At 33.4% G+C, this 27,542-nt stretch overlaps 1 protein-coding gene across 5 annotated transcripts in view; it reads left to right on the forward strand.

The window, feature by feature from the left end:
* Window position 1: 1 nt before the first annotated feature.
* GSTCD (glutathione S-transferase C-terminal domain containing) overlaps window positions 2-27,542 on the forward strand; it is a 116,729-nt gene continuing 89,188 nt past the window's right edge. Inside the window, exons 1-7 of one of the 5 annotated variants that reach the window (XM_039848807.1) lie at window positions 17-231; window positions 1,823-1,880; window positions 3,273-3,377; window positions 9,459-9,899; window positions 10,509-10,979; window positions 17,787-18,038; window positions 22,151-22,244. In XM_039848807.1, the coding sequence (XP_039704741.1) occupies window positions 9,480-9,899; window positions 10,509-10,979; window positions 17,787-18,038; window positions 22,151-22,244 (1,237 nt within the window). In that variant the 5' untranslated portion in view covers window positions 17-231; window positions 1,823-1,880; window positions 3,273-3,377; window positions 9,459-9,479. Of the gene's footprint in view, window positions 232-1,822; window positions 1,881-3,272; window positions 3,378-9,458; window positions 9,900-10,508; window positions 10,980-17,786; window positions 18,039-22,150; window positions 22,245-27,542 lie in introns of all 5 variants that reach the window. The other 4 variants (XM_039848805.1, XM_039848808.1, XM_039848809.1 and 1 more) reach the window with 4 other exon arrangements.

Genomic DNA, 27,542 nt, shown 5'->3' on the forward strand with positions numbered 1-27,542 from the left:
AAACTCCTCTTCTTCCGGTCCGCCGGATTATGAATGTCGGTCGGCGCGGCGGTTTCTCAGGCGTGCTGTCTGTTGTTTCTCTCCTAGTCTCCTTGGCAGTGAGTTGTTTACTGGCTAAGACTCCAGAAGCCGCCTCGGAATCCCGGCTCGGGCCGGACGGGAAGGCGCAGGGGGCTCGTGTCGCCGACACGCTCACGCACCCTCCCTGCCTGGCCGCGCCTCTGCGACCAGGTAAAGAGGGCGCTCGGGCCGCCGGCTCCGCAGTCCCCGCGACCCCAAGATGAATACTCCGGGGGCGACAGGGCTGACGATGCGGGGGAAGGGCAAAGACGTGGAATTAGTGTGCTGATCTCTCTACGCCCCTCCTTGGCCACAGCTTTTGAGGATGCGCGTGGAGGGCTCCCGGCCCTTCTTAGTTTCCCAGGGCCAACTCCCATGGCTGGTGTGGGGAATGGAGCAGCTTCTATTTGTAGGGGTCGGGGTCGTTTGCCGTTTGCTGTTAAGCGTAATTTTAAGAACTCTTGGGTCACGCTTTAACTTTTTTTCTCTTTGGCACTTAGTTTTCCATTCCAACCCTTCCTGATTGGAGAAAGCAGTTCCGTGTGCATACTGCTTAACAGTTGCTCCGAAAGACTTTCTTCCTTTGGGGCTATTTGCTTCTGTCACACCATCAATATTTCACTTCGGTTTTCAACTTCTGTAGAAAGTTTAATTTGCATGAAAATTGCGTTGGCTCCAAAAAACGTTTACTAATACAAGTACTTCCCAAACCAACTCTCTACCTGGTTTTGGGACGAGGTGACTTGTTTTCTACGTTGTTGTTGTTGTTTTATTCTGACTTTCAGGATCCCTTAATGCCACAATCCCTATCCTTGTCGTAAATTCTTGAATGTCAAGGAAATGCCAGCATTTAATAATATATCTTGTGCTAAACAACTGTTAAAATAGGGAGAGTACCTCTACTTCTCTAATCTTATCTGTAGAAAGTGTTTAAATGAGAAAAGTGCAAAAGCCGGCAAGGATTAATGATGTGACAATTTAAAACATGTAAACATAATCACTTAAATATTGTAAAAATAAATCATTTGTAATAAATACAACCGAGTGATTTGCTGTCATATTTAATAAAACATTAAGCTATGAGAGTTGTTTTATTATTTTTTTTAACTTCCCGGTGCGGAATATACACTACTGAGGATTGCCTTAAGCGTACTCATCTCGTTATTTGAAATTGTGTTTGAGCTATAACTGAAGGCATCATTTTAATAGGTCTCATTTCAAAAATAAGTCTGTGAAAAAATCAGCGAGATTTGAGAATCATCTGTTCTTTTATTTTATGTTTTTTAACTTCCACTTGTTTGCCTGCTTTAAACAGGATTCGAACTTCTTAAGCCGTGGGCCCACGAGTCTTTTTTTTTAATCGGTGTTTACTTTGTAGCTTTGTATTATTTGCGATTTGAAATAAGAAATACTGAGTATCTAGTTGGCCTTTCTGACAGCAACAATTTAGCAGACTTTGAAACAACAAATTCTGAGGCCTGTCAACTAAAACATTTGTAATATACACAGTTCTTTAGTATACGTTGTTTTCATCTTCAAGTTTTCAAAGCAGCCTGCTGAATTCTGTTCTGGTTAGTGCTTGGAATGCAAGGATTTAGACCATTTTTAGATCATGACAAGTAGAAGTATAGTTTTCTCTGGGGATTCAGTAATTTTATTTCAGCCTTGCTGATATTTCTGACATGTCAGCATTTCATGTTGTGAATCCCTATTAATTATGAGGTCAGGCTTAACTACAAGCATTATGATTCTATGGCAACAGATGATTCCCTGATTCTCCAGAGAAAAGATGACACACTTCCCTTATGGCTAAGGTTACGGTAAGCTTTTTCACTTTTAGACCCTTCCCCCCGCCCCCCTTCTTGCCCAGATAAGAAAACAGCTAATTTTAATTGTAGAATTTTGTCCTCTAGGACTTAACTGTATATAGTCCCACATTACATAATGTAATGAGCACCGAAATAGCTCAAGTTTTTTTCTTTCCTATGTTAATCTTTAATGTATAAGATAATGTTTAAGATTAGATAGCAGTTAGACTGCTATCTAACTTTGTAAGGGCGGGTTTTTAAAAAAAATCTATGTAATTGCAAGAAAATAGGGTGAGATTTGCAACCAAATAGTATTATTTTGTGAAATATATAAAACAAGCTAAATTCTAATAACCATAATGTTGAGCATTTGATATAGCAGGAAATTTAAATGGGTTTAAGTCTTAATCTCTAAGAATAATAACAGATTGTAATTTTTTCATACTCATAAACTATGGAGCTATTTATTTTATACAATATAAGCAGTTAATACACATGTGAACTTAGGTTTTCACACTTATAGTCTACCATTTTGTGACTCCCTGGCTTTCATTCAGCCTCAGTAATAGATTTTTTTTTCAGTATTTGGGGTGGAATACTTTTCCAATTTGACATGAACTGCTTACCTTTCCTGAGAAGTTTGGAAATATAAAGCATAATTTGGGGCTTGTCCATCAAAAATTTGTGTATTTTAATAGTATGACTGGATAAGGATTTTTAGGATATGTTATAAATGAATAATAATAGCTAATATTTATTTAGGGGCTTACTAATGTAATAGACATTGTTCTGTTCTCACAACACAATACATGAGAAATGCTGTTATTGTTGTTCCCATTTTATAAATGAGGAAACTAAAGCACAGAAATGTTTTATATTATTACTAAATATCAGGACCAGGATTTGAACAGGGTTAGTCAGCTCCAGAATCTAGGCTTTTATCCATTACTTTGTAGTTCTTGATATATAAATATTCTACTTGCTAAGTAAGTATATAGAATCTAGTTAGATTCCTAGTTCTCTTGCCTGAATATCAATATGCATAAAAACTTCTAAGCTTTCTTTACCAACATGTTTGGATGGACTCTCTTCTTTTTCCAGCTCAACTCACAAAGATGATCTTGTTTCTTCATTTTAATTTATACATTGATGGTTCTTAAAATAGATTTATTCATCTGGAAGAGAAGAATGAGGTTCATGGTGTACCAAGACTACAGTTCTCAATAGTATTCTCATTACAGTGATTACTGATATTCATTTATGTACATTCATTCATTTATTTATCCCGTGAACTACATTTTGAGTACTGTTAAGCATTGGAGATATAACTTCAGGTAAGAAGTGCCATAAAGTAAAAGAAAGGATAAGGGATTAGCAAGTGATGGGAGTGCTTTTTCAATTCAGGTTGCCAAGAGAGGCTGCTCCCAGTTAATATTCAGAGACCTCCATGAAATGAAGGAGCAAACAATGTGAATATCTTGAAGAAGAGCATTCTAGGCAGAGGGAACTGTAAGTACAAAATTTTCAAGTGGGCACGTTCCTGACATCTTCCAAGAACAGCAAGGAGAACTGGCTAGAGAGGAGTGAGCAAGAGGCAGGAGGGGGTAGGAGATGAGGTCAGAAAAGGATAGCGGGGGTCACATCAGGCCCTATAGGCCATGGTAGGAAATTTGGATTTTATTCTAAGTGTGCTGAGGAGCCATTGGATGGTTGTGAGCAGGGGACATATCAATAGTCAGATCACCCTGACTATTGTTAGAGCATTGACAATTGTGTGATTAGTGGAGGAAAATTGTTAATAGGCTTTTACAGTGGTCTTTGTAAGAGCTCATGATGACTTAGATTAAGGTGATAATGGTAGAAGTGCTAAATTGGCTTTGACATATATTTCAAAGTTAGAAATAGTAGGTTATGAGCGAGAGTAAAAGGAGTTGAGTGAGACTTCAGTGTTATGGGCCTTGTGAATGGTGTTGCCATTTTACCAAGAAGGGGACTACTAAGGGAAGAGGAACAGGTGTAGAAAAATGTCCAAGCTGAGATGTCAGGTAGGATATAGGAGTCTGAATTTCACTGGAAAGGATGTAGATGAGATAAACGTAGGAGTTATGGGGATATTTAAACCTATGGCAATGGAGATCACCTAGAAACAGAGCAATTATATCATTAGTGGGTCATGAAATCAATTTAGTGAGTGCCAGCCAGCATTTATAAACAAAAAAAAAGCACAGTAAAAAATATCATATGTTCCATGTAGTCGGATATTTCTACATAATCCTTTTGTTTCAGTTTTATTCAGTGTATAATGAGTTATATTATAAAATGTATTTCTTGTGGGGCATGATCAAAAGTTTGAATGCCAGTCCTCAGGAGTGAATATAGATTGAGAATAGGGCAAAGCACTGAGCCAAGGGTCACTATAGGTCTGAGGAGGATCCAATAAAGGGGAGTCAGGAAGGAACTCTCAAAGCACTTAATCCAGTACTGAGAGTGTTCAAATTACTCTGCCTTTAGAACAGAGGGTTTTTTTGTTTTGTTTTGTTTTTTTAAATCAAGGATTACTAAGACCAGGACAATTGCTTAGACTAACATAATTTCTGATGGTTTTCACTTTCGTGAAGCTGTGTGTGTTAAGTGCTGTTCAGTCGGTTCCAACTCTTGGTGGCTCTGTGAATGGTGATGTCCACAGTGCCCTTTCTCAACAGCCCTGTTTGGCTCCTGGAGACTCACATCTATGGCTTCTTTTATGGAGTCAGTCCATCTCATAATTGGTCTTCTTCTCCTATTGCCTTCTGTTTTTCCCAGCATTATTGTCTTTTCCAGACAATCCTGCTGTATGATATGCCCAAAGTAGGGCAGCCTCAGTTTTGTCATTTTTGCTTCCAGCGGTGTTTCAAGCTTAATTTACTCTAGCACTTAATTTGTTCATCTTCCTGGCAGGCCAGGGTAGAGCGCTTCTCCAATGCCACTTTTCAAATGAATCATTTTTTCCCCTATCAGTCTTCTTCACTGTCCAACTTGTGCATCCATACATAGTAATTGGGAATACGAGGGTGTGGATGACCTTAGCCTTGGTTTCTAACGGCACATCTTTGCTCTTGGTGATCTTTCCTAATTCTTTCATTGCTGCCCTTCCAGTTCTCAGCCTTGTCTGGTTTTTTGACTGTAGTTGTCATTTGAATTGATGACTAACCAAGGTCACCAAGCAAAATCTTTAAGTTTGTCTTCATTGTCTGTTAAATTATGTATTTCTCCTATAGTCATGATTTGTATCTTCTTGATGTTTCGAATGTAGTCCCGCTTTGGAATTTTCTTCTTTCACATTCATCAAAAGTTGTTTCAAATCATTGCTCTTTCTGCCAGTAAGATGGTGTCATCTGTATATCTTATATTACTGATATTTCTTCCATCAATTTTCACTCCTTCCTCTGAGTCTAGCCCAGTTTTTGGTATGTGTTCTGAGTTCAGATTAAACAAATAGGGAGTAAAATGCACACTTATCAGACACTTTTGGAAAATGGGAAACTGAAATTGTTGCAGCAATACAATTGCAATATGCTTCAATTTATGAAATTCTACATTTATAAAGCAGTGCTATTTATATTAGAAAAATACCTATTCTTGAATGTTTTCAAATAATATAGATTCAATTAATGCTTGTAGATTGATATACAGTTCTCATCCATGTAATGGGAGTAAAATGTACTTTTTTTTGTTGCAGTTATGCACTTTTTGTTATTATGTAATCTATAACATTTATTTATTATGTAATATTTAGTTGTCATAAATCCAGACTTGACTTTTGAGCATAAAACTTTCAAACTTTTTTTTCAGCTTCTGGAGAAATATGCTTATTTTTAATATTTTAACATTTATTGTATTTCCACATCTCTGTCATTACCTATATATTTGATATAGGTTTCGTTAGAGAATTAGAGAGAGATATTGGTATAGATACACATACACACATACACACATGCATGGAGTAAAGTAGTAAAGTGGTTTTAGATAAGAAAACACCTATAAAAATCATTTCCCTTTTCATATGTGAAGTGTTTCAATTTATCAACACCAAGATGTTAACTAGAATAAAAATGCAAAAAAGTCTAAATGCTTAAAATATTAAACCTCTGACTACTTAAGTTGTTTGAAATATCTTTGAAGATTCCCAAGTAATAAAACCAAGGCTTAAATATTTTCCTTTTACCTACTTATTCCCTCTGCAACATTCCCAAGCAAACTGTCATGTCCAGAGAAGAGATGCACGCTCCATTAATTCTGTTTGGCTCCTAAAGTTTGTGGTTTTGTCTGCTGCTTTCTCACTTTGTTTCAAGAGTAGTTGCAAGATGGCACCTGTCAAAGCTGAGAAAGAGCGCATGATGCTACTTCTGTGCTTGGCAGGAATGTAATATGGATAACAAGGGCTGTGCCCCAGAAGCCCTGGAGACCCAGAAGATGATTCCACAGGACCTACCTTTTTAAAGCTAATGACGTAAAATTAGTAACTAAAATTCTCTAGGTAGAAATGGAGAAGAAAAAGAGGAGTTTCTTTTGCCAATGGTATTTGTAAACTTTAAGCAAAAACTCTGTTCTTTGTTGAAAAAGACATAGTACAAGCTAAAAACATATCAAATTTGTACAAGTTTGCTAATACTTAATATTATTTTGAGATTAGATTAGTACTTAATGGGAAGAAATTGCCCCAGGAGAGTCATTTTTTATTTTAACTCCAAGATCGTTAAGTAACATTTTTAATCTCCCAGGAAAAAAAATCAACATCTATATTGAAAAAAATAAATTTTGTTAAGAATCTACAGTACTTTGCATTTTCTCTCGGGCATCTTATTAATTTTTAGATATCTCCATGGGCAGGTTATTGCTATTCTATCTCATTGACATTTAGTATTTATTAAGTATTCAGAGAGAGAATAGTTTGTAGACTATGTAAAAGCCTATTCTCAAGATTCTTAAGGAAAGTGGCAAATATATATATTTGTATATGTGTGTGTGTGTGTGTGTGTGTGTGTGTGTATATATATATATATATATATATATATATATATATATACACATATACATATATACTCACACCTTAATTTTAAAAAGTCTTTCTACATATCCTAAATCAAAAGCTGTAACATGACATTGTTTTCAGTTTTGTTTTGTTTTTTTAAGTGGTAGGTCTAGTCTCATAATTACTGTTTCCTAGACTGCTGAGCAAATGAAATCAGCCACACTTTCTTTCAGATCTGTCTGGAAGCTCTTAGGGATCTTCTTCCTAGTATGCCACTGTCCTAAGAGAGAGTTAAGAGGATTGGTAAATTGATCAGCAATAGATTTACAGAGGGCAAACTCAAAGAGACTGTCAATTTCCTAGAAAATGGTTTCTTTTGCCTGCGGCCTTTAATAAACACCATTTAACATTTTGTTTTAAAATCACCTCTAGGTTTTTTTTTTTTTAAAAAAAAAAGGTAATTAAGGTCAGCAAGAAAATAGTTTCATGATTTAAAAAGTTGTTGCTTATTTTACATGAAATAACTTCCCCCTAAATAACCTTTTAGAGAAGTAAAATCATGGTGCTTTTATGTTTTAATAAAAGAAATATAAAATAAAACGGTAGTGATTATTTGCATTATCAAGAGATTGTCTAAGACAGTATCTTACTAGTTATATCCCTTTGTTATAATGGATTATTATCTCTAATAAAAAAGTTGAGGACCAAAAAGCTTAAAAAGTATTTGACTATTTGCTTTCGATTAAAAAAAAAATCTAAGGAATTTAGAATATTAAGGAAATTTAATATATTGAAGATTTCCTAAAATTTGGTACTCTAATATTATAAATACACTTAAAAGAGTTACATGTGTACTTTTTAAAGGCTTTTAAAATAATTTTCCTCTAATAATACCATATTCTTATTACTGCATACTTCCATGGTGAATGCTTTTAAATAGTGCCATCTAGTGTCAATTTGGAATTATGATTTATGGATTAGAACATGGGGAATTTTAGATCCAGGATGTATATAAATCAAACGAAAGTTATGGTAATTGACAAAAGTCTTAAGGATTATGACTTGAATAATTTGACCTCAAAATTGCATACGTTTGCCTCTTTAAAATAATCAGTGTGTATATTCATCCATGCATTCATTCAATAAATACTTCTTGATTTCATATATATAGCAGACCCTGTTTTAGGCATAGCAGTGAACAAAACAAAATTTCTACTCATGGAACATTTTAATTTGGACAGACAAAACAAATATATAACATGTTACAACAGTAATAAATGCTATGAAGAAAAGCAGAGAAGGGGATAGAAAGATTTTCAGGGAGGGTGGGGGGTTGGGATTTGCAATTTAAATATGGTAGCCAGGAAAATCTCAGTAATAGGTTGATATTTGAATAAATACCTGAAGGAGATGAGGGCAGTGTTTCAGGTACTGGAACTCTCAAGTGCAAAGGCCCTGAGGTAGGAATGTACCTAATTACCTTAGGGGAATAACAAGCCACTTTGGCTGGAGCAGTGAGCGATAAAGAGAGTTGAGTTGATGAAATGAACTCAGAGACAGAAAGGATTAGATCAAAGAGATATTTGTAGGCCATTGTAGGAACTTCGCCTTTTCTCTGAGTAGGAAGACATTGGAGAGTTAAGCAGAGCGGTGACATAATCTTACTTCATTTTAGACAGTATCGCTTTTGCTGTTACGTTGAGAATAGACTAGAGGGGGAGGTGAGCTGGAAAGTAGGGTTAGGAGGCAAATGTTGTAATTGAGAAGAGAGGTGCCTTGGATTGTAATGAGAGCAATGACAGTGGTTTGAAATGGTCAGATTCTGGATCTGTTGTTGGTGGAGGTCAAATAAGTTTTTAATGCAATGGTTATAGAGGTTTGAAAGAAAAGAGTAAACAATAATGACTCCCCAGGTTTTGGGCCTGAGCAGCTGGAAGGATGGTGTTCTATAAACGAAGAATGGAAAGGTACATTAGGAGCAGATTTGGGGGTGGGGACCTTGATTTTGGCCATGTTAACTTTGAGATATCTCAGCCATTAACATCTAAGTTATGAGGAAATTCGAATATTTTCTGTTGTGATTCGGCATGCAATAGCTCATCACGTATCAAAACCCACTTTACAAGAATTCATTTTTCATGGGGGAGTAAATATATCTCCCCTGATTTTTATATTGCAGGGACATAAAACAGAAACAGTGCTGGAGGACTAGCATTGTCAAAGCTTCTCAAGGCTATTATTCCTAGACAGTTCTCAGTATTCTTGATTATTTCTTATTTTCCATTCTATTCATTTCTTGTTCTTACTTCTAGTGAGACCTTAAAGTACTTGATTGGGAGGATTCTATTACAAAGTGTCCGAGCTTGCTCATTTTAAAGGAGCTGGGTGTAAAATCACCTGTAAGTCTAGTTAATTGCATAGGGTGGACATTTTTCCTTTGGAAGCTATTTATTCAGTCCAGGAACAAATTCTTGTAGAATTGTATCTATCACAAATCCTTGCTGATTTTTAGAACAGGCTTTTTTAGCTTCTAAATTATTTTAATCTAAGGCTTATAACCACTTCGCTTTATGCTTCAGGTGACCCAATGAAAGAAGAAAATGAAAGGCATTAAGAAAAGCCTTACAGAGGAATATCTATACCTGGACTTTTCTCACCAAAAAGAAGGATGCATCTTTCCACTTCATACATCTGTAACTTTATTTTTGTTGTCTTACTGTGACTGTAAAATCTTCAAAGTTTGCTTAGTTCTCACCAGAGAAAGTACAGATATTCCACTACTTAAAAATATACTGTCCCAGGATGTTGAAATACAGATTATTTCAAGGCAGGAGCTTCCACCGATAGTCCAGAGTTGCTGTTTACCTGCAATAGTAGAAAGACCAGAAGATTTCTGTAGAGCGGGACTAGCTGTTGTACTGAGATACATCATCCAGAAATCATATGAAGCAGATCCCTCAAAGAAGGAAATTTTGGAACTTCTGGGCTTTAAGAAGACTTGCTTGAAAGCCTGTGCTGAAGTAAGTATATTATCTCTTTTTCTGTCACTTAAAGCCAGATAGTGATAACACATTCACTTAAACATTTAACTTTCTTCTAGAAATTAAAATTTCATTTCCTTGAAAAACATAGTAACCAGTGAAATAAAGTAGCCTATCATGTATGCCAATATTGCATTGCAGTATTGAAAAATAAGAACTTAAGATTTAATTGGTGAGGTTTGGAGACATTATTTTTAGAGAATGACTTTTTTTAACCTTTTATTTACATTGAAGATTTTAAAAGGGAACTTTTACATATTAAAAGAGCTTAAGTAGCAATGCTTTGGAAACCCAGCTTTTTTAAGGAGGTGTGTACTTTAAAGGCTTTGGGAAGTAGGGATTTATTTAGTAAGAGGATACAGGAGCACAGCATGTATTCCAGATACAGGAATGTTAAACCTCCATGGTTTAATGTTATCACTTCTGAGACACTGTAATATGCCTCAATATAGCATAAAAGCCTAGCACAGGAATGATTTAGTTCAAGATTTAAATTCTCTAAACTAGTCTTATTTCCCAAAAGACGGTTATTTTTCTTCAAGCTATGTTGAAATAAAGAATAATTTCATTTCTTGGTTTGTTTTGCAGGTTAGTCAGTGGACCAGGCTATGTGAATTCACCATCCCTTTAGCTATTGAGAATTTTCTCAAAGAATCTGCTGACCAGCACCCAACTATCCCTGAAGAAATACTACAGCTAGAGAAAAAGCTTAGTGAGCCTGTTAGAGTGCATAATGATGACAAACTCCGTCGGCAGAAGCTGAAGCAACAGAAGGCTCCTGGAGCTGGGCCTTCCCTTGTTAAGGGCAAAATGCAGAGCAAGGTCGATAGACAGAAAACGTCTGAAGGGTTGGACTCTTCATCCAAGAGCCTGGAACTGAAAGTAGCATTCTCAAAGCTCATGGTACAGGAAGAACCAGCTACTACCACCAACAGGGAGGCTTCTCACATCAGAAAAGCGAAGGCTTCTGACCTCCCACCTCTGGAGCATGTTTTTGCAGAAGGCCTTTACTTCACTTTGGCAGATATCGTGCTACTACCCTGTATCCATCATTTTTTGGTAAGATTTATCTGACGTGGATATATTACTGTAAGTTTCTGCGTAAGAAATTGCTTATGTTTGAATCTCAGTTCCAATTCTTACTATCATCATGCTCCTGGGCAAGTTATTAGTATATGTCTCCAATTTCTTATCTGTAAAATAGAGATAACAATAGTACCTATCTCATAAGACTAATGCAAGGAATGAATGATAACTTGTGTAAATTGTGGAGAACAGTTTTTGGCACATAGTAAGCTCTAAATAAATGTAATTGCTATGACTTAATTTTGAGTTGCTAAAATATTAGAAATTGTTATGATAATTTCCAATTGCTATTGTGATTACCTTCTAATATTTGAGGGTCCACTGTTAAAGCAGTAAAAAAATCTTTCGGCTATACTTTATAATAAAGTAGTCACTTAAAATACTAACTTAATTGTATTACGTTTATCAAATCAGAAATATTTATCTTCCTTTGTATGCTTCTCTGTTCTCCAAAAGATTACATGGAAAGTTTCCTTTCCTAGTAGGAGGATGGAGATATATACATACCCCCACACCCCACCCCCTTCCCTGTGTGAAACAGGAGAAAAGAACGAGTGAAAATATCAGTGAACATGGGAGGCTATAGCTCTCTGCAGCTTTCCAGTTGGTTTTCAAGAGCTGCATTTTTTTTCTGCTTTGAAGCATTTTACCCTTCTCCCTATTAAGGAATCGGATATCAGATTTCATTCTCATTATACCTCACCAACAAGTCAAATATCTCTACTGACTAATGAGAAAAGACTTCTAATAGAAATTTATATATATTGGAGGTGAGAGCTTCACTAGGTTAGGTGGTATTAAACAATTAGCATTTTCTTAAAGAATATTTCTACTTTCTTCAAAATGAGAACAAGATTGGAAACCAAAATAACTTCAGAATTTAAGGATATGAAAAAGAGAGTCAGGAATTGTTTAGATATTGATTGGTAATTTAAATGTCATATGTACTCATTTTGTCTAGAGAACTGGGTGGGAAGAAAACATTATTATTTTTTCCTTGTCAAATGATTTCTAAATTCTCTTGTGTCTGACTTCTCTCCTGTGTTACCAACTTCAGTCATTAGAGCAGTCATTTGTTACATATCATGAAATAATGTTGTTGGTCTTCTTGGATAACTATACTTGTTTCTAATTTCATAAAATTGAATCAAAGTTACACATTCATTAATTCAAGAAATTTAATGAAAGCTTTCTATATATGACAGGCACTACTAAGGCTCTAGGAATCCAGTTATGAATAAGACAAATAAGGTCCCAGCTCTCATGGAGTTAGTATTCTAGTAGGGAAGATAGAAATGAATTAGTAGACAAATAATATATATATATTTAAATAATGGTAATTTCTACCAAGAAAATAAAACAAGGTGATAGAGAAGATGAGTGTTTGCTTTCAAACTCAACAAAACAGATAAAAAGTTGGATTTACCTTCATAAAGATATTTTTAGATCATTATCCAGACATCTATCTTGAGCTAGTTTGCATTTGATTATAGCTTAACTTAAATACTATTTGCCTAATTAGGATCAAATTGAGGCTGAAGTATTCCCAATTGTGTGGGATTTTTCCTCCTCTCTGAGTCAGGACATCTGACTATCTACCTAATTGTTTTCATCTCAATTTTTCATAAAGGAAAACTTGTACACTCAGTCTTTTCTATGACATGTATTCTATGATTAAGTTCTTGACTTGACATTTATATGTAAACTAATTCTCAAAATATTTTCTTTTGTTTGTTTATATTTTTCCTGGATCTGTACCCTCTTCTTTTAGGAATTAATCTTTCTTTGCTAATGCCTTGATATTATTTCTGTTATATTTATTTTCCTCCTTTAAGTCATCTTGGGTTATGAAGCGGTGATTTTAGTTCACAGTAGCTATGATGCTGAGCCATTATTCTTGAGGTGATGAAGCAGCAGTCCTAATGATCTGAATCAAGATCAAGCTCATGATCAGGAATCAAGGTCAAGCTATAAGGTTTGGGTTAGAAATGTAGAGCTGAACCTTGAGCCAAGGTATTTAGTCACAGGAATAAGGCCAAGAATATAAAAGAGCACTCTATTTTGCAAGTCAAGGTTTGGAATACCAGAGGTCAAAAATAAAAGAGTTAGGGAAATAGCCAAGTCTGCTAAACAAAATAAAACCAAGATGCAGAACAATAGCAGGTAGGGTGGTTGAGGTGTTGTGTTTAAACCTCCTTCAAGCTTCTCTTCCTCTTAGGTGGATATGAGTTTGCAGTGTTAATCCCTGATTGGCCCAGCACTTCTTTGTGGAAAGTGCCTGGCAAAACCCTCTCTTCTGAAAAGTTTTAGGTACATTTTGACAGAACTATTGAAAATATTTTACTCATGGAATGTGCAGAAATTGCCCTTTTATTAATTTTATTTTGTAATTTGAGCACCTATCACTTAATTTTCTACATTTTAGCTTTTAATGCTTTTAATTGAGTTCTTTAAAAAGTATAACATAGTTTTTGCTGAAGTAAAATCATTGTTGAAATTGATTTTTGAATCAATTTTTGAATTAAATACCCCTTTAAGTGTCCCCATTGACAAAAAAATTGGGGGAAAAAATGGGACTCTCACTATTGGCTGGCATATTGCAAAAATCATGGGTGCCACTTAGTGGTTAATTTATATTTTCCATTTTTTCTCCTATGTATCAGGTCCTTAGAGTTTTCAGTTTTAACCTACCAGTTCTAATCTGTAAGTAAAAAGCAGAACTACAATTATATTTTCATTTAGATAGGTTGTTTATGATTTCTTACCTTGCTTATTACACTGCTCACCTAAACATTCTTTAGTTATGACATGTTTTGAAAGAGTAGACATAACTAAAAAAGCGAATAAAATAAATACAAAATATTTTATGTAATGAGTGACTGAAAAATAGTGCAGAAGAGGCGGCATCTTGGACAGATAGATGTAGCATCTTGTTTTTTATTCAGACAATTTTTTCTACCCCTATTAAAATTAACTACTAAGCCAATAGGGTTTCATTTTGTGTTTTTGGTAGTAAAATTTTTACCATTGTTTTAAGACTAAATTCTCTTATTTTCTCTCTTTTTTTTAAAGTAACTATGATATTTATAATGATTTTTAGTCTTTTCAGCCCAGGTAATATTTTTTAAAAAATTATTTTTAGCATCAAGTTTAATTTTCATCTCACATATTTTTCATTAGCCACTTCCTTAAATATATCTTCTTGAATGTAATGAATGTAGTTCAGTACCTCCTGAGCTGTCTGGATATTGTAGGGCAGCCTGGCATGTTGATTAAATGGAATGACCTGTCATGCCGAGTAAAACACTTCAATTTCTTTTAAATGCATATTATCATTACTTAATCACAACTTATTTTCAAAAAGAAGGAAAGATATACATTTAACAAATAAGAATAAATCACTACCAAGGAGAGTAAAAGAAAGATGAGGAAATGAGAACATTTCTTATTTGATTAGTTTATCATGACCTAAGCTCAATTCCCTGAGCCCATAATCTATTTCCAGGCAATTAAGAATTTTGGTGAGAATTATAAACATATTGTCTCCCAGTGTACAATTTAGATAGTGTTTTTCAAACTTTACTTTCATAGTAAATAATGCATTTTACAAGGTGATTGAGCATTCAAATACAAATATACATCTTTACATTATGTATGTAAATATACTTATACTTACAAAATAATCCACTTTACTGCATGCTGTGTACTCTCATAGTTTTTATTTTATTTCATCTTTTTTTCATCCCTATCCCCTCTCCTCACTCCCGCCTCCCCCGCCCCCACCTTGGCAACCATCAGCTGATTCTCTATAGTTTGTTTATTTTGTTTATTCATTTTTAGTTTTTTTTTTTAGATTCTACATATGAGATCATATGGTATTTGTCTTTCTCTGCCTGACTTATGTCATTTAGCATAATAATAGCCTCTAGGTCCATCCATGTTTTTGCAAATAGCAAGATCACATTATTTTTTATTGCTGCATAATATTCCTATATATATGTATTTATAATATAATTACATGAACACACACACACACACACACACACATATACATATAATACATATATACACCACATCTTCTTTATCTGTTCATCCATCTATGGACACCTAGATTGCTTCCGTAGCTTGGCTATTGTAAATAATACTGCAATGAACATAGGGTGCATATATCTTTTTGAGTTAGTGTTTTTGTTTTCTTTGGATATATATGTAGAATGTGAATTGCTGGATCATATGGCAATTCTATTTTTAATTTTTTTGAAGAATCTCCGTACTGTTTTCCATAGTGGGTACACTAATTTACAATTCCCACCAACAGTGTATGAGAGTTCCCTTTTCTCTATGTCCTCGGCAGTACTTTTTATTTGTTGATTTATTGATAACAGTCATTTTAATAGGTGTGAGGTGACATCTTATTGTGGTTTTAATGTGGTTTTGCATTGCCCTGATGATTAATGATGTTGAACATCTTTCCATATGTCTATTGGCCATTTGTATGACCTTTTGGGAGAAATGTCTATTCAGGTACTATGCCCATTTTTAAATTTGTTTGTTTTTTTTGATATTAAATTATATGAGTTTATATATTTTGGATATTAACTCTTTATTGGACATATCATTTGTTAATATCTTCTCCCATTTAGTAGGTTGTATTTTCATTTTGTTGATAGTTTCCTTCACTGTGCAAAAACTTTTTTTAGTTTGAAGTATTTCCATTTGTTTATTTTTTCTTGAGTTTCTCTTGCTTGAGGAGATATATCCAAAAAGATATTGGTAAGAGTGATATCAAAGAGTTTGCTTCCTATGTTTTCTTCTAGTTTTATGGTTTCAGGTCTAACATTTAAGTCTTTAAACCATTTTGAATTTTTTTTTTTGATATGGTGTAAGAAAGTAGTCCAGTTTCATTGTTTTGCATATATCTGTCCAATTTTGCCACCATCACTTATTAAAGAGACTGTCTCTACTCTATTGTTTATTCTTTCCTCCTTTGTCATATATGATTGACCATATAAGTTAGGATTCACTTCTGAATTATCAATTCTAGTCCCTTGATCTACATATCTGTATTTATGCCAGTACTATACTATTTTAATTATTGTAAGTTAATAGTATAGTTTGATATCAGGAAGCAAGATACCTCCCACTTTGTTCTTTCTCAGGATTTCTTTGGCTATTTATGGTTTCATATAAATTTTATGATGAGTTGTAATTCAGAGAAGAATGTCATTGGTATTTTTTAGAGATCGTATTGAATCTGTATATTACTTTAGATAGTAAGAACATTTGAACAATGTGAATCCTTCCAATACATGAACAAGGAATACCCTTCTATTTATTTGTATGTTTTTCAATTTCTTTCTCTTCAATATCTTATAGCTTTTGGAGCACAGGTCTTTGAACTCTTTGGTTAAATTTATTCCAAGGTATTTTATACTTTTGATGCAATTGTAAGTGGGATTGTTTTCTTAATTTCTTCTTCTGATCGTTTGTTATTGGCATATAAAAACGCAACAGATTTCTGTATGCTGTACATATTGATGCTGTATCCTGCAACTTTACCGTAGTCATTTATTAGTTCTAATAGTTTTTTGGTGGGGTCTTTAGAATTTTCCAAATATAGTATCATGCCATCTGCAAATAGTGAGAATTTTACTTTTTTCTTTCCAATTTGGATGCTTTTTAATTCTTTGTCTTGTCTAATTGCTGTGGCTAAGACTTTCTAGAATATGTTGAATAGAAGTAATACAAGTGGGCATAACTTGTCTTGTTCTTGATATTTTATTTCACTTTAAAAAAAAATCTACATGTTGATTTCACGACCTCCTGATGGGTTATAAACAGCAGTCTGAAAAATATTAATTTAGGGGATTAGTCTTCGAAGGTAATAAATAGTTCTTTGATCATTTGTTCACTCAACAGTTTGTATTTTTTGCAAGGCAATGTTTGAAATGTTTCAGTGTACAAAGAGAGTTAGACATAAACCCTGCCCTTAGAATAAATTATCTGTACTTATTTAACCTTAAAGTCCAGTTGGAATAGAGTAAATATACATACATGTGAATTTTTCATTAATTTTCTGTGCTTTTTGGCTCCCGCTTTGATACTGATTATTGCTAGACATATTTGTAGAGATTTTTTGTAACTTGACCTTTTTATCTATCTGTTCATAATCATAAGCAATAATCTGTTTGTGACATTATAACTGTTTCTATGGAAACAACATTCAGTGCCTCACAAAGAAGCAAGAACATTCTAATTTCTTAAAAAAATTGAAACTGATAGTAGTAATAGGGAGAAAGCATCTAAGCAAGAGAAAACAAAAAAGATATTAATTTATATCAGGCGTAATGTTTTCAAATTTTTCTAATTTGAATAAGTGAAAGTACTGTATGATAGTAAAAAGAAACAAACTACTGATAAATGCAGCTACATGGATGAATCTCAAAAACATAATATTAAGTGAAAAAAGATAGACACATTTTATGATTCCATATGTATGAAATTCCAGCAAAGGAAATTCCCCTGGTCAGTTGGTTTCCTGCAACTGACCAGGGGAACAGAGATTGACTGCAAATGGTCACAAGGGGACTTTTTGGTGTGTCTGAAGTGTTCTAGTACTGGATTATGGTGGTAGTTGCACAACTATAAATTTACTAAAACTCATTATTTGAACTACACATTTAAAATGTGTGAATTTATGGTATGTAAAGTTTCTTCGGTATAGCTGTCAAAAACATACAAAAGATATATAATAATATGTTTTGTTCTTTTCCTACCTAGTTAATTATCTGCAAGAAACTTTCTGAAAAGCTGGTAGAATTTCCACTGCTTTCTGCTTGGTACCAGAGGATTCAGGAAGTGCCAAGAGTGAAAACAGCAGCTTCTCAGTGTGGGATCCACTTTCTCCATTTACCAGCGTTGCTGACCTCCTCAAATGAACAGCATTCAAACTTAAATGAGGCCACAGGTGTAGAGGAACAAAACGATCCTTCATTTGTAGGAGGACCGAGACCCACTATGACCAAGTTAATGGTACTTAAATTGTTTTTATTAAAATTTTCTTTAAAAAATTCCATGGGATAATGTTGCTGAGCATTCTACCCCAACTTCTAATCATTTGTTGACATTATTTGTTATAAATTTTATTTGTAGCTATCTTATATCACTCTTGACCAAATAATATTTCTACTAGCCTTTTGCATTAAAGTGAAGGTAATAAATTGAAGATTTTTAATATTATGTGTCTTTGGAGCCAAATAAATCAGAATATACATTTTTTAGATAGTATTTTTCTCAAAACTTTAATTTTTAATATTCAAGACATCAAGATCATGTCTTATCTGGTCAAGTTTACTGTTTTAAATGATGTTTTTCTGTTGCAAGGATTTGGTTTCAAGCTTTTTTTTAATTTTTAGATGATTTAAACTAAAGAAATATGAAGATGAATACCTCAATTTACTTTCCAAAATTTTTTCTAAATTTAAGATTTTTGAATTCTTTGAATTTTATTTGTACTTTATTCTTTGATTTTAATGCTCTTTTACATAAGAACACATAATTTATAGTTTTCTCTCTTTGCAGCATAATTTGTTTCTAATAGTACTAATTTTAAAGTTTTCTTTACCATCTAAGGCAATCTACAAAAAAGGTTTTGCTTTTAACTCAGACTATTTGAAGATTTATTTGAATAGAGACTTCATGAAGTAATTTGAGCTATTCATCTGAGTTGTACTGGAAATATATTTATTATATTTCAGTACTTAGGTTAGGAATTATTTGTGTTCTATAGTGAACAGAAAGTTTGTGGGTTTAGAAAAGCACCAGATTTTAGTGCAGACATCAGTCCCTTATTTCTTCAGCTAAGCTTTGTTAGCCTAGTAATGAAACAATGAAACAGAATTATATAGTTGATTTTAGAAACTATCAAGGCGTGTCCAAAGTTTGATGTGCCTTAGTCAGATGGTTACACTTTACAGGGTTCTCTTGTTCACTTCCTGAGTGTTCTTAAATAAATAATCATCAGGAGAGTAATCTGCTTAGTATTTAAATACTCATTTTTACAATTTCAACAAACCAAAAATCTGTGCTTCTAACTTATACACTTTCAGAGTCTTAAAAGAAAGATTAGCCATTCAGATTTTTGTACCTATGCTTTTCCACATAAAATGACATTAGGAAAGACATTTGCATTTTATACATTTAAAAATATTTATAAACAGGAAGATAACAAAATTTTCAATTCAGAAAAAGTTAAACAACTGTAAAAGTAAGCCATTTATAATAATATAAAAACACAAAAGAATTCTGAATTTTTAATTTACAGGGGATTTGTTAGTTCAAGTCTTCCGAAAAACAGACTCCAAGATAAGGTTAGATAAGCAGGAGTTCTACTGAGGAAAATTTCTGTGAAGGAGAGTGTGGGGGGAGCCAGAGGATGCTGGGAGAGCCTTCAGCCCATGATGCAGGTTTGACCACCATGCATGAGATAGGAAAGGAAAGAAGGTTGGGTCAGAAAATTCTTAGACTTAAGTGCAGTTCTAAGACTTAAGTGCAAGCCAGTGGGGAATCCTTGAGCTTGAATCATCTGTCACAGAGTTCCATGTTGCTCAGGAAAGGGTCTGCCTTCATATTGCTGCCACTCTCAGTCACTGACTTGGGAGCAGTCTGTGAGACTGTACGAGGGACTGTGTAAATTCTAGTCTCAGCTTTGTAGCTAAGCTAACATTGTGACGGACCTTCACTAAGTCATTTAACTAAAAGGCCTCAATTTCTACATTTATAAATTAGGAGAGTATAGTAAACATTCTATATGTTTCACTTCTGATTTTAAATTTTATGATTGTATAAACATTGACTGGGACATTACATTTACAATTTTTAAAAAGGAATGTTCAAATCTGAAAATAAGTTAAAGTTTTCATTTTCATTTAACTCAAACTCGATTGTAGGTACAATAAAATTCCTTATTTTGACAGGACATTGTTTTTGCTACTTAATGTGGATTTCTCTATTGACATATTTTTAAAGACAGTAAACATTACATCAAAATAATATGTGAATATATTAATTTTGTTTATACAATAATTTTTTTATTAAGTTTATTGGGGTAACATTGGTTAATACAATTACATAATTTTCAGGTGTACATTATAATTTGACATCTGTATATTCTATTGTATGTTTACCACCCAAAGTCCAGTTACCTTCAGCTACCATATATTTGATCCCCTTTACCCAAGTCACCCTCCCCCTACCTCCCTATATTTATATACAATAACTTTTTATTTCTGGATAGTCACAGTATTTTGTGCCAATTACATGAAGACACAGGAAATGTAAATGCTAAGTAGAAATATAAAATAGTAAAGTATTTCTTAGAAACACTCACATCTCATCTTTTTTTTTTTTCCTTCTGTAGTCTTTGGCGTAATCTTACCTCCATAATTTCTCTTTTTCTCCAGAAATTTTAAATTTGTTTATTTAATCAGTTCAAAAATGTGCATGTGTCTACTAAACACTGGGCATTGGTCTGAGTATTGAATATGTGAAGAACAAATAGGACTACCTTTATGGTGCTTCCATTTCTGGTGGGGGAGGTAAATAAAGAAAAAACCACAAATATGTAACACATTAGGTAATAATAAGTGCTGTAAAAAAATATTATGGAATAAGGGGGTAGAAGTGATCAGGGTAGGAGTCCTTTTTAGGTAGGGTGGTCAGAGAGGCTTATCTGATGAGGTGAACACATTGAGCAAATAACCTGAATGAAATGAAGATTTGGAGGAAGTGTTCTAGGCAGAAGGTTCAGCTAGTAAAAATACCCTGAGCAAATCTGTAGAGTCAAAGTGTGTCAGTAGGTGCCTAGGGCAGGGAACTGAGAAGAGAGAATGGAGAGTGTCTGCTAATGGGTATGGGACTTCTTTTTTGAGGTGATGAAAATGTTCTCAAATTAGATGTTTATTATGATTGCCCAACTGTGAATATTCTAAAAACAATCGAATTGTATGCTTTAAAGACATCAATTTTATGGCATATAAATGATATCTCGATATAGTTGTATTCTTAAAAAAATCCTGAGGTAGGAATGAATTTGGTGAAATGAAGAATAGCAAGAAGTTCAATATGGCTAGACTTAAAGACAATAGGAGAGTGGTAAATGATGTCAGGGAGACAAATGTATTTGTCTTTCTGGAGGCTAACGAATGCTCTAGACCTCTAGACTTATAGCTATATTTCTACCTCCAACAAAATAATTTCTATACTATTTCCTGTGGGATAAGAATTCAGCTAATTTTCATAATAGAAAGTAATCTCATGAACTAATTAGTACACATAGATTAATGACAGATTCTCAATCTATCATTTTTTTCTTTTGAATAAGATATTTCTGGAGGTAAAAACAAAACAAAACAAAACAAAAACAAACAAACAAACATGAACCATGGATATCTGTTCCGTGGGCTGTGGATCCAGAATGTGATTAGAAGGAGTCTGGGAATCCATGTGTATGCTATTGCCACTGTCGATCAAATAAATAAATGTACAACTTTTAACATGAGAAAGGAGCCTGAGAATTTTCTGATATGTTAAAAAGTGGTCCTTATTCTTGAAAATATTGGGAAACTGTTTGATTAAACCAGAGGAATCCTTCTCTAGAGATTCTGCAGGCACTTATAAAAGACTGGTATGGATGATATTTTTGGACATATGTTGAAGTGGTCCTGTGCTCATAGGTTGCAGCAATTTTCATATATGTAAATGCCGACATTGATGGACATATGCAGAATCAGTTTTTGATTATCTCTGTGTGGATTGCTTCTGATAAAATTTTTATCCTCAGGTGACTTTTCTCTTTGGCACTCGATATATTACTAGATAGCTATTACTTCTATGTATTTTCAGGTAATAATTTTGAAATATCATTGCTTTTTATTATCTCAGTATAAAAATAAAAGGAAAGTAACTGTGTTGTCAAAAACTCAATATATCATATATCTTATGTAACTAAATATTGTGAGAAAAACTTGATGATTATTGATATTTTTGTTCCTCTTTACTAGTATAGAAAGTAGAAATTTGGCCTTGTAGAAATAACAGGATTTTATTAATTCATTAATTTGGAAAGGGCCTATTTCCTTTTTTAGGAAAAAGGCATTGAAGTGATGTTTTCTCCCCACCCTTGCCCTACTTGGACCCTTGATTGGAACAGTCTTCCTACAGCAGTGAGCCCAAAGGAAGGTGAGTTGTTTTTTTTCCCCTTTTAAATTTTACTCATAATCTGGATACCCACTTCAGATCCATCTTCCAATTCTCTAATTCTCTTTTTGGCTATATTTAATATTCTGATTATCCTATACCATTGAGTTGTCACTTTATTTTTATTATAAAAATTACATAGGTACACATCAGATTGAATATTTCCCACATTTTTCTAACAGTTACTTCATTTATTTTTTTTCTTTGCTGAAGTATTTTGAAGCAAACCCCAGAAAACACATCATCCTATAGTGCACACAGCTAAAAAAATATTGACATCTTAAATAATCACCATGTCATTATCACACATAATAAAAATTAACGACAATTCCTTGATCATCTAACAAGCCATCCATAATCATTCCCCCCAATTGTTTAGAATATTATTTGAAGAAAATAAATTTGTAGTTAGGTTTTCAGTTAAATATATTTGTCATTGCTAGAAGTTATATTTGGTTTGTTTGTTTTTGATAATGTTTTCCTTGCTCATGTTTCAATTTCTTCTTTTTATAGTCTATATTTGTTATTTCTAATAGCTGATGTTAATAAAGGTCTAATTCTGCTATTTGTTGTTTCTGTTGACTTTACTCCTGGTTTCTTATTTTCCTGTTAGTTTTGAAATTTTAGATTGTGGATTCATTTTTGTATTCATAAATCTGTGGGACTCTTGTGGGGCTTTGTGGGGTTAGGAGTAAATTCTCATAGAAAGGATTTATATTAGCCTTGTTGAGCATCTCCAGGTATTAGAATTTAAGACCACTAAGCATTAATGTTTCAGCTTGATATTCCTTCAGCTTTTTTGATCAGAAGCTGAGGTTTAAACAGACAAGTTACCTTTTATCATTTTCCTTTGCTGTTTAGTAGACTTTTATTTCAATGCATCTTTTCATATGGAATATAGGTTTTCAGGTTTTCTGCTTTCATGTGATATTGGTTCCAACTCTTCACCATGCTAGGGATCAAGGACTACCCTCTCTTTTTTGTCTTACTGTTAAAGCTTAGATTTCTATTGTTAGCAAATACCCTTTAGGCAGCCGTGGTGTCAGTTCAAGATTATTATACTGCTTCTTAGTTCTCTAACCTCTTTTAAAGGCCTTATGGATTTTGCTTCTTCTCAGAAATCCAGTTAGACATGTAAGGGATGATTGCTGAATTTCAAGTACCATTTTGGTATTTTTATGTGGAAAACTTTTTTATAGCTCAGTGTTCTATTTCTTTAATTGTTCATGAATGTTTTAGTTTTATACCAAGCCAAATATAACTTGATTTTCAAATGCTCTTTGAAATCGTTTGCCTTTCTTTTTCATATTCTCTTCCGTGGTGCTTCCTAGTACTGCCTTAGCTCACTAACCAATTCTGTTCTGTCAGTCAAGGGCTTATTAAGATTCTTCCAGAATGGAAGAAGATTATATTGGGCAGTTAAAAACTCTGCTTCAAAGATATTTTATAAAAATGAAATTAACTTTTTGGTCATTTATTAAATACATAAAAAGTAGTCACTAATGACTTAATGTTTTGATTTTAAATATTTTTTGACATTTTGAAACATTTAAATATATTTATTATACTTATAATTGGATTTTTGTACACTCTGGTTATAGTATAGATTTTGAACAGGTTGAACCTATATGTACTATAGTTTACTAAATACAACTCAGATTTTTATTAATATTTATCAAGAAATTAAAACAGTTTTATAAATGCCACATGTTTTGCTTTGTCCTTAATTTACTGTAAGGCCAAAATAACATTTTTTATTTATTAATATGAACAATCAATTACCAACTCAGAAATCTGACATTAAGCATTTATATCTGGTTGTTTTACTGGTTTGAAGTACCTATCTAGTAGAGTTTATGGAATATATTACTCATTATATCCTTATAAATGTATTGCTTTGTTTTCTTAAATATTATGACAAAGATGGAGCTATCACAGAAGAGATGCATGGTTTACTCACATTTTATTTACTATTCTTAAAAAATTTATAGTCTTATTAAACTAAGGCAGAACTGTGCATTTTGATTTTCTGTTTTCAGTTCTGGAAATTTTAATATTGCATGGTAATAGGATTTTTATGAAATAAAATTATTATGTATGGAAGCGTAGAGGTCACTATGAAAGTGTTTCATGACTTGTGTTCTAGTACTTTCCTTCATGGGAGATTGAATTGTAATAAATTATTTTGGACACTAGGTTCATTTGGATATTTCTGAGACCTATTCTTTATGCTAAATTCATTGAATTATATCAAGATTGTGGCATATACAATAAAAATCATTCTCTCTACTAACAAAGTCTATATTAAGCCTCATGATGGAGACTCATATATTTCTTAAGCCTATCTAATTTCCTACCCTCTGTTCTCACCTATTTCTCTCGCCATGTCTTATATACCATTACCCGAACTTCTCACTGTTTTCCTTATACAACCTTTATTTACTATCTCCATACTTTCACTTTTGTTTTTCCGCTAGCCTTGAATGTTATTCTTCCCACTTCCCATCCTTTTGAAATTATACTCATCTTTTAAGCAGCACTCAAATGCTGCTTCCTTCCAAGGAAGCCTTCTGCATAAGCTATGAGTTTGAAACCTGGACTACTAACTAACTAGATAGCCTATAGCTAGATTCTCAACTTCTCTGTGCCTTAATTGCCTCATAGAATACAGATTATAGTGCCTACCTTATGAAATTGTTGATATTATCAATGAATTAATATAGGCACTTAGTAAAGTGTCTACTAAATAGTAAATGTTAAATAATACTAATGTAGTAGTCAGAATTACTCTTGGCATTTTTTAGTAGTCTCTTATGCTTCATTTTTGGTACTTATAGTATGCTTCTCTTACACTGTAATTAATTATATCCATATTTTCCTTCCCCAGTAGACTGAGCTTTTCGAATATAGGACCCCCATGTATAGGTACTCAATACTTTTTTATTAAATTGAATTGAACTGAGACTATAGATCCTTTTTTATCTTCCCAAATTTCTGTTTAAAACAGACAACTTTTAAAATGATTTATCTCTCAAAAAATTTTAAAGGCTAAAATATTGAGATTATTTAGTTTGAAGAAAGAATCGAAGATTTAATGCACATTGTTATTATTATTATTATATTTTTATGTTCTGTTTGAGACTAGGTTGCAGACATCATGCCTCTACTTCTAAATACTTAACTATCTTCTTTAAGAACAAGGATATTTTCTTACATAGCTATATTACAATTATTAAAACAGGATATTTAATTTGGTACATACTATATTATCTAATCTACAGTCCAGTAGATTGTAATGCATTTAATTGTCTTATTTCTTAAGATTTCTTTAATTGTTTCCATATTCTTAGATTCAAGTTAGGCATTTTTGGCAGGAACACCACAGAAATGATGTCGTGTACTTTTCAGTGCATCATATCAGGAAGCACATTGTGTCGTTTTGGGCCCAGTGATGTTAACTTTAATCTTTTGGTTAAGGCGATGTCTGCCAGGTGTCTCTACTGTAATATTAGTATTTTTATTTATCAAATTAATAAGTAGTTTGTGGGGAGGTATTCGAGACTACATTATAACTTATTTTCAAAATTTCACTCACTAGTTTCACTCACATGAATGCTTCTTGCCTGCAATAGTTGCAAAATGATTTTTCAACTCTGTCATCTTTCTGTATTTATTAGTGTTCATTCTACTGTAAGAAAGTAGAATTTATTTGAAAGTACTATTTATTCATTTATTATCAGTACCAACTCATGAAGTTTTATTTTATTAAATGAGTTATAACCCATCACTGTCACTACTTATTTCAGTACTCAAGTTGTCCCAGGTTGTGAGTCCCTTTAGGATGGCTCCTGATCCTTTGAATATGCCCCAATCATTCTATGACCACTTCCTTAATTTCTGGCATATAAAGTTCTACATGCTTATTTTGTCATTTCCCTGCCCCAGCCCTAGGTTCAGATATTTCTCCAAGGAATGCCAGCCAGTTCCTTTTAGTAGAGAATGATATTTAGTAACTAAGATTTGGGTGCTAGGTGTGCTCATTGCTAATGAAGTTTTATTGCTTCTAGATCTTCTCAGCAGAGAAATGAATGTGTAGATAAGTTTATTAATACCTATACATACATACACAAACACACACATAATCACTTCAATATCTATTACTACATCTATATACCAATGTCTGTTATCTACATGCATTAAAAAGCATGAGTTTATAATGATATGTGTAATTCCAATTTAACACCACAAGATTCTTCCTAGTTTTTTTAAAATCCAGTATCAGTATTTATCTTTTCCAATGGTAAAATTCATAGCTTCCAACATCACCTATGTATTTTTTTATTTATTGAGTCTTACAATATATGAACAGTAATTTCAGAATTACTATACCCTCATCTCTGTGAAAAAAACACACCTAGTAAGTTAAATTCCACATTGTTTGTAGTGATTTTCGTCTTCAAATTAAGGAGATATGGTCAAAGTTCTCGTGAAGATAGCTGTGATCAGAAGGTTCTGTACAAGATAAATTATAAAAAGTGAGGCATGAAAGATTTAAGTTAATATTAATCATGTCGCCTGATAGAAAATCTTCAACCAATATTCTCCTACTATACTGAGAAGATCCAGGCAATTGTATACTCTCCATTACTATTTGTCCTCAAATAACGGTGATTTCCTACTCTAATGAACTAAGATAAATAATGTGTGAGCCTGTGAACTCCCTTTCGTTAAGCTTAGGGGCACCTCTGTTCTAACTCTGTGACATTTTGCCTCCTGAGTATGAGAGAGGAAATAGGTATAGTCTTTTCCCTTAAGACCTAGAACAGAGCTGCCCTTAGCACTCACTCCATGCAATATTTCCCTCTCTTTTCTTCAGAAGTATTTAGGTGGGTGCTTTGTATATTAGGAGTTTCTCCTAGGCCAGAATAACCATGTCAATCATATAGGAGGGAGGAGAGTCAGAATCATGACCTTATTGGAAATAAAGGAGATAAGAAGATAGTAATTTAGTGTTATTCCATTTATTATTTCTTTTATTCTTGTATTCAAAGTTCCACTGTCTTAGAAATACAGCCCAATGAGATATACCTGAGGCCATGGTTTTGCTTTAAGCTACACGAGAGCACCATCCCCTAGGGAGACTGATATGTGGGTAGTGCATAACAATCTTAAATCTCGCCACCCATTCACCCTCACCTTGTGCCACCCAGTTTAGAGTATACATTTATCAGTTGTTGCAAATGGCAATATTTCATCCTTTCCTATGGCTGAGTAGCATTT

This window comes from Pteropus medius, unplaced genomic scaffold (assembly GCF_902729225.1).
Source record: "Pteropus medius unplaced genomic scaffold, Ma_sr-lr_union100, whole genome shotgun sequence".
NCBI classification, from domain to species: domain Eukaryota; kingdom Metazoa; phylum Chordata; class Mammalia; order Chiroptera; family Pteropodidae; genus Pteropus; species Pteropus medius.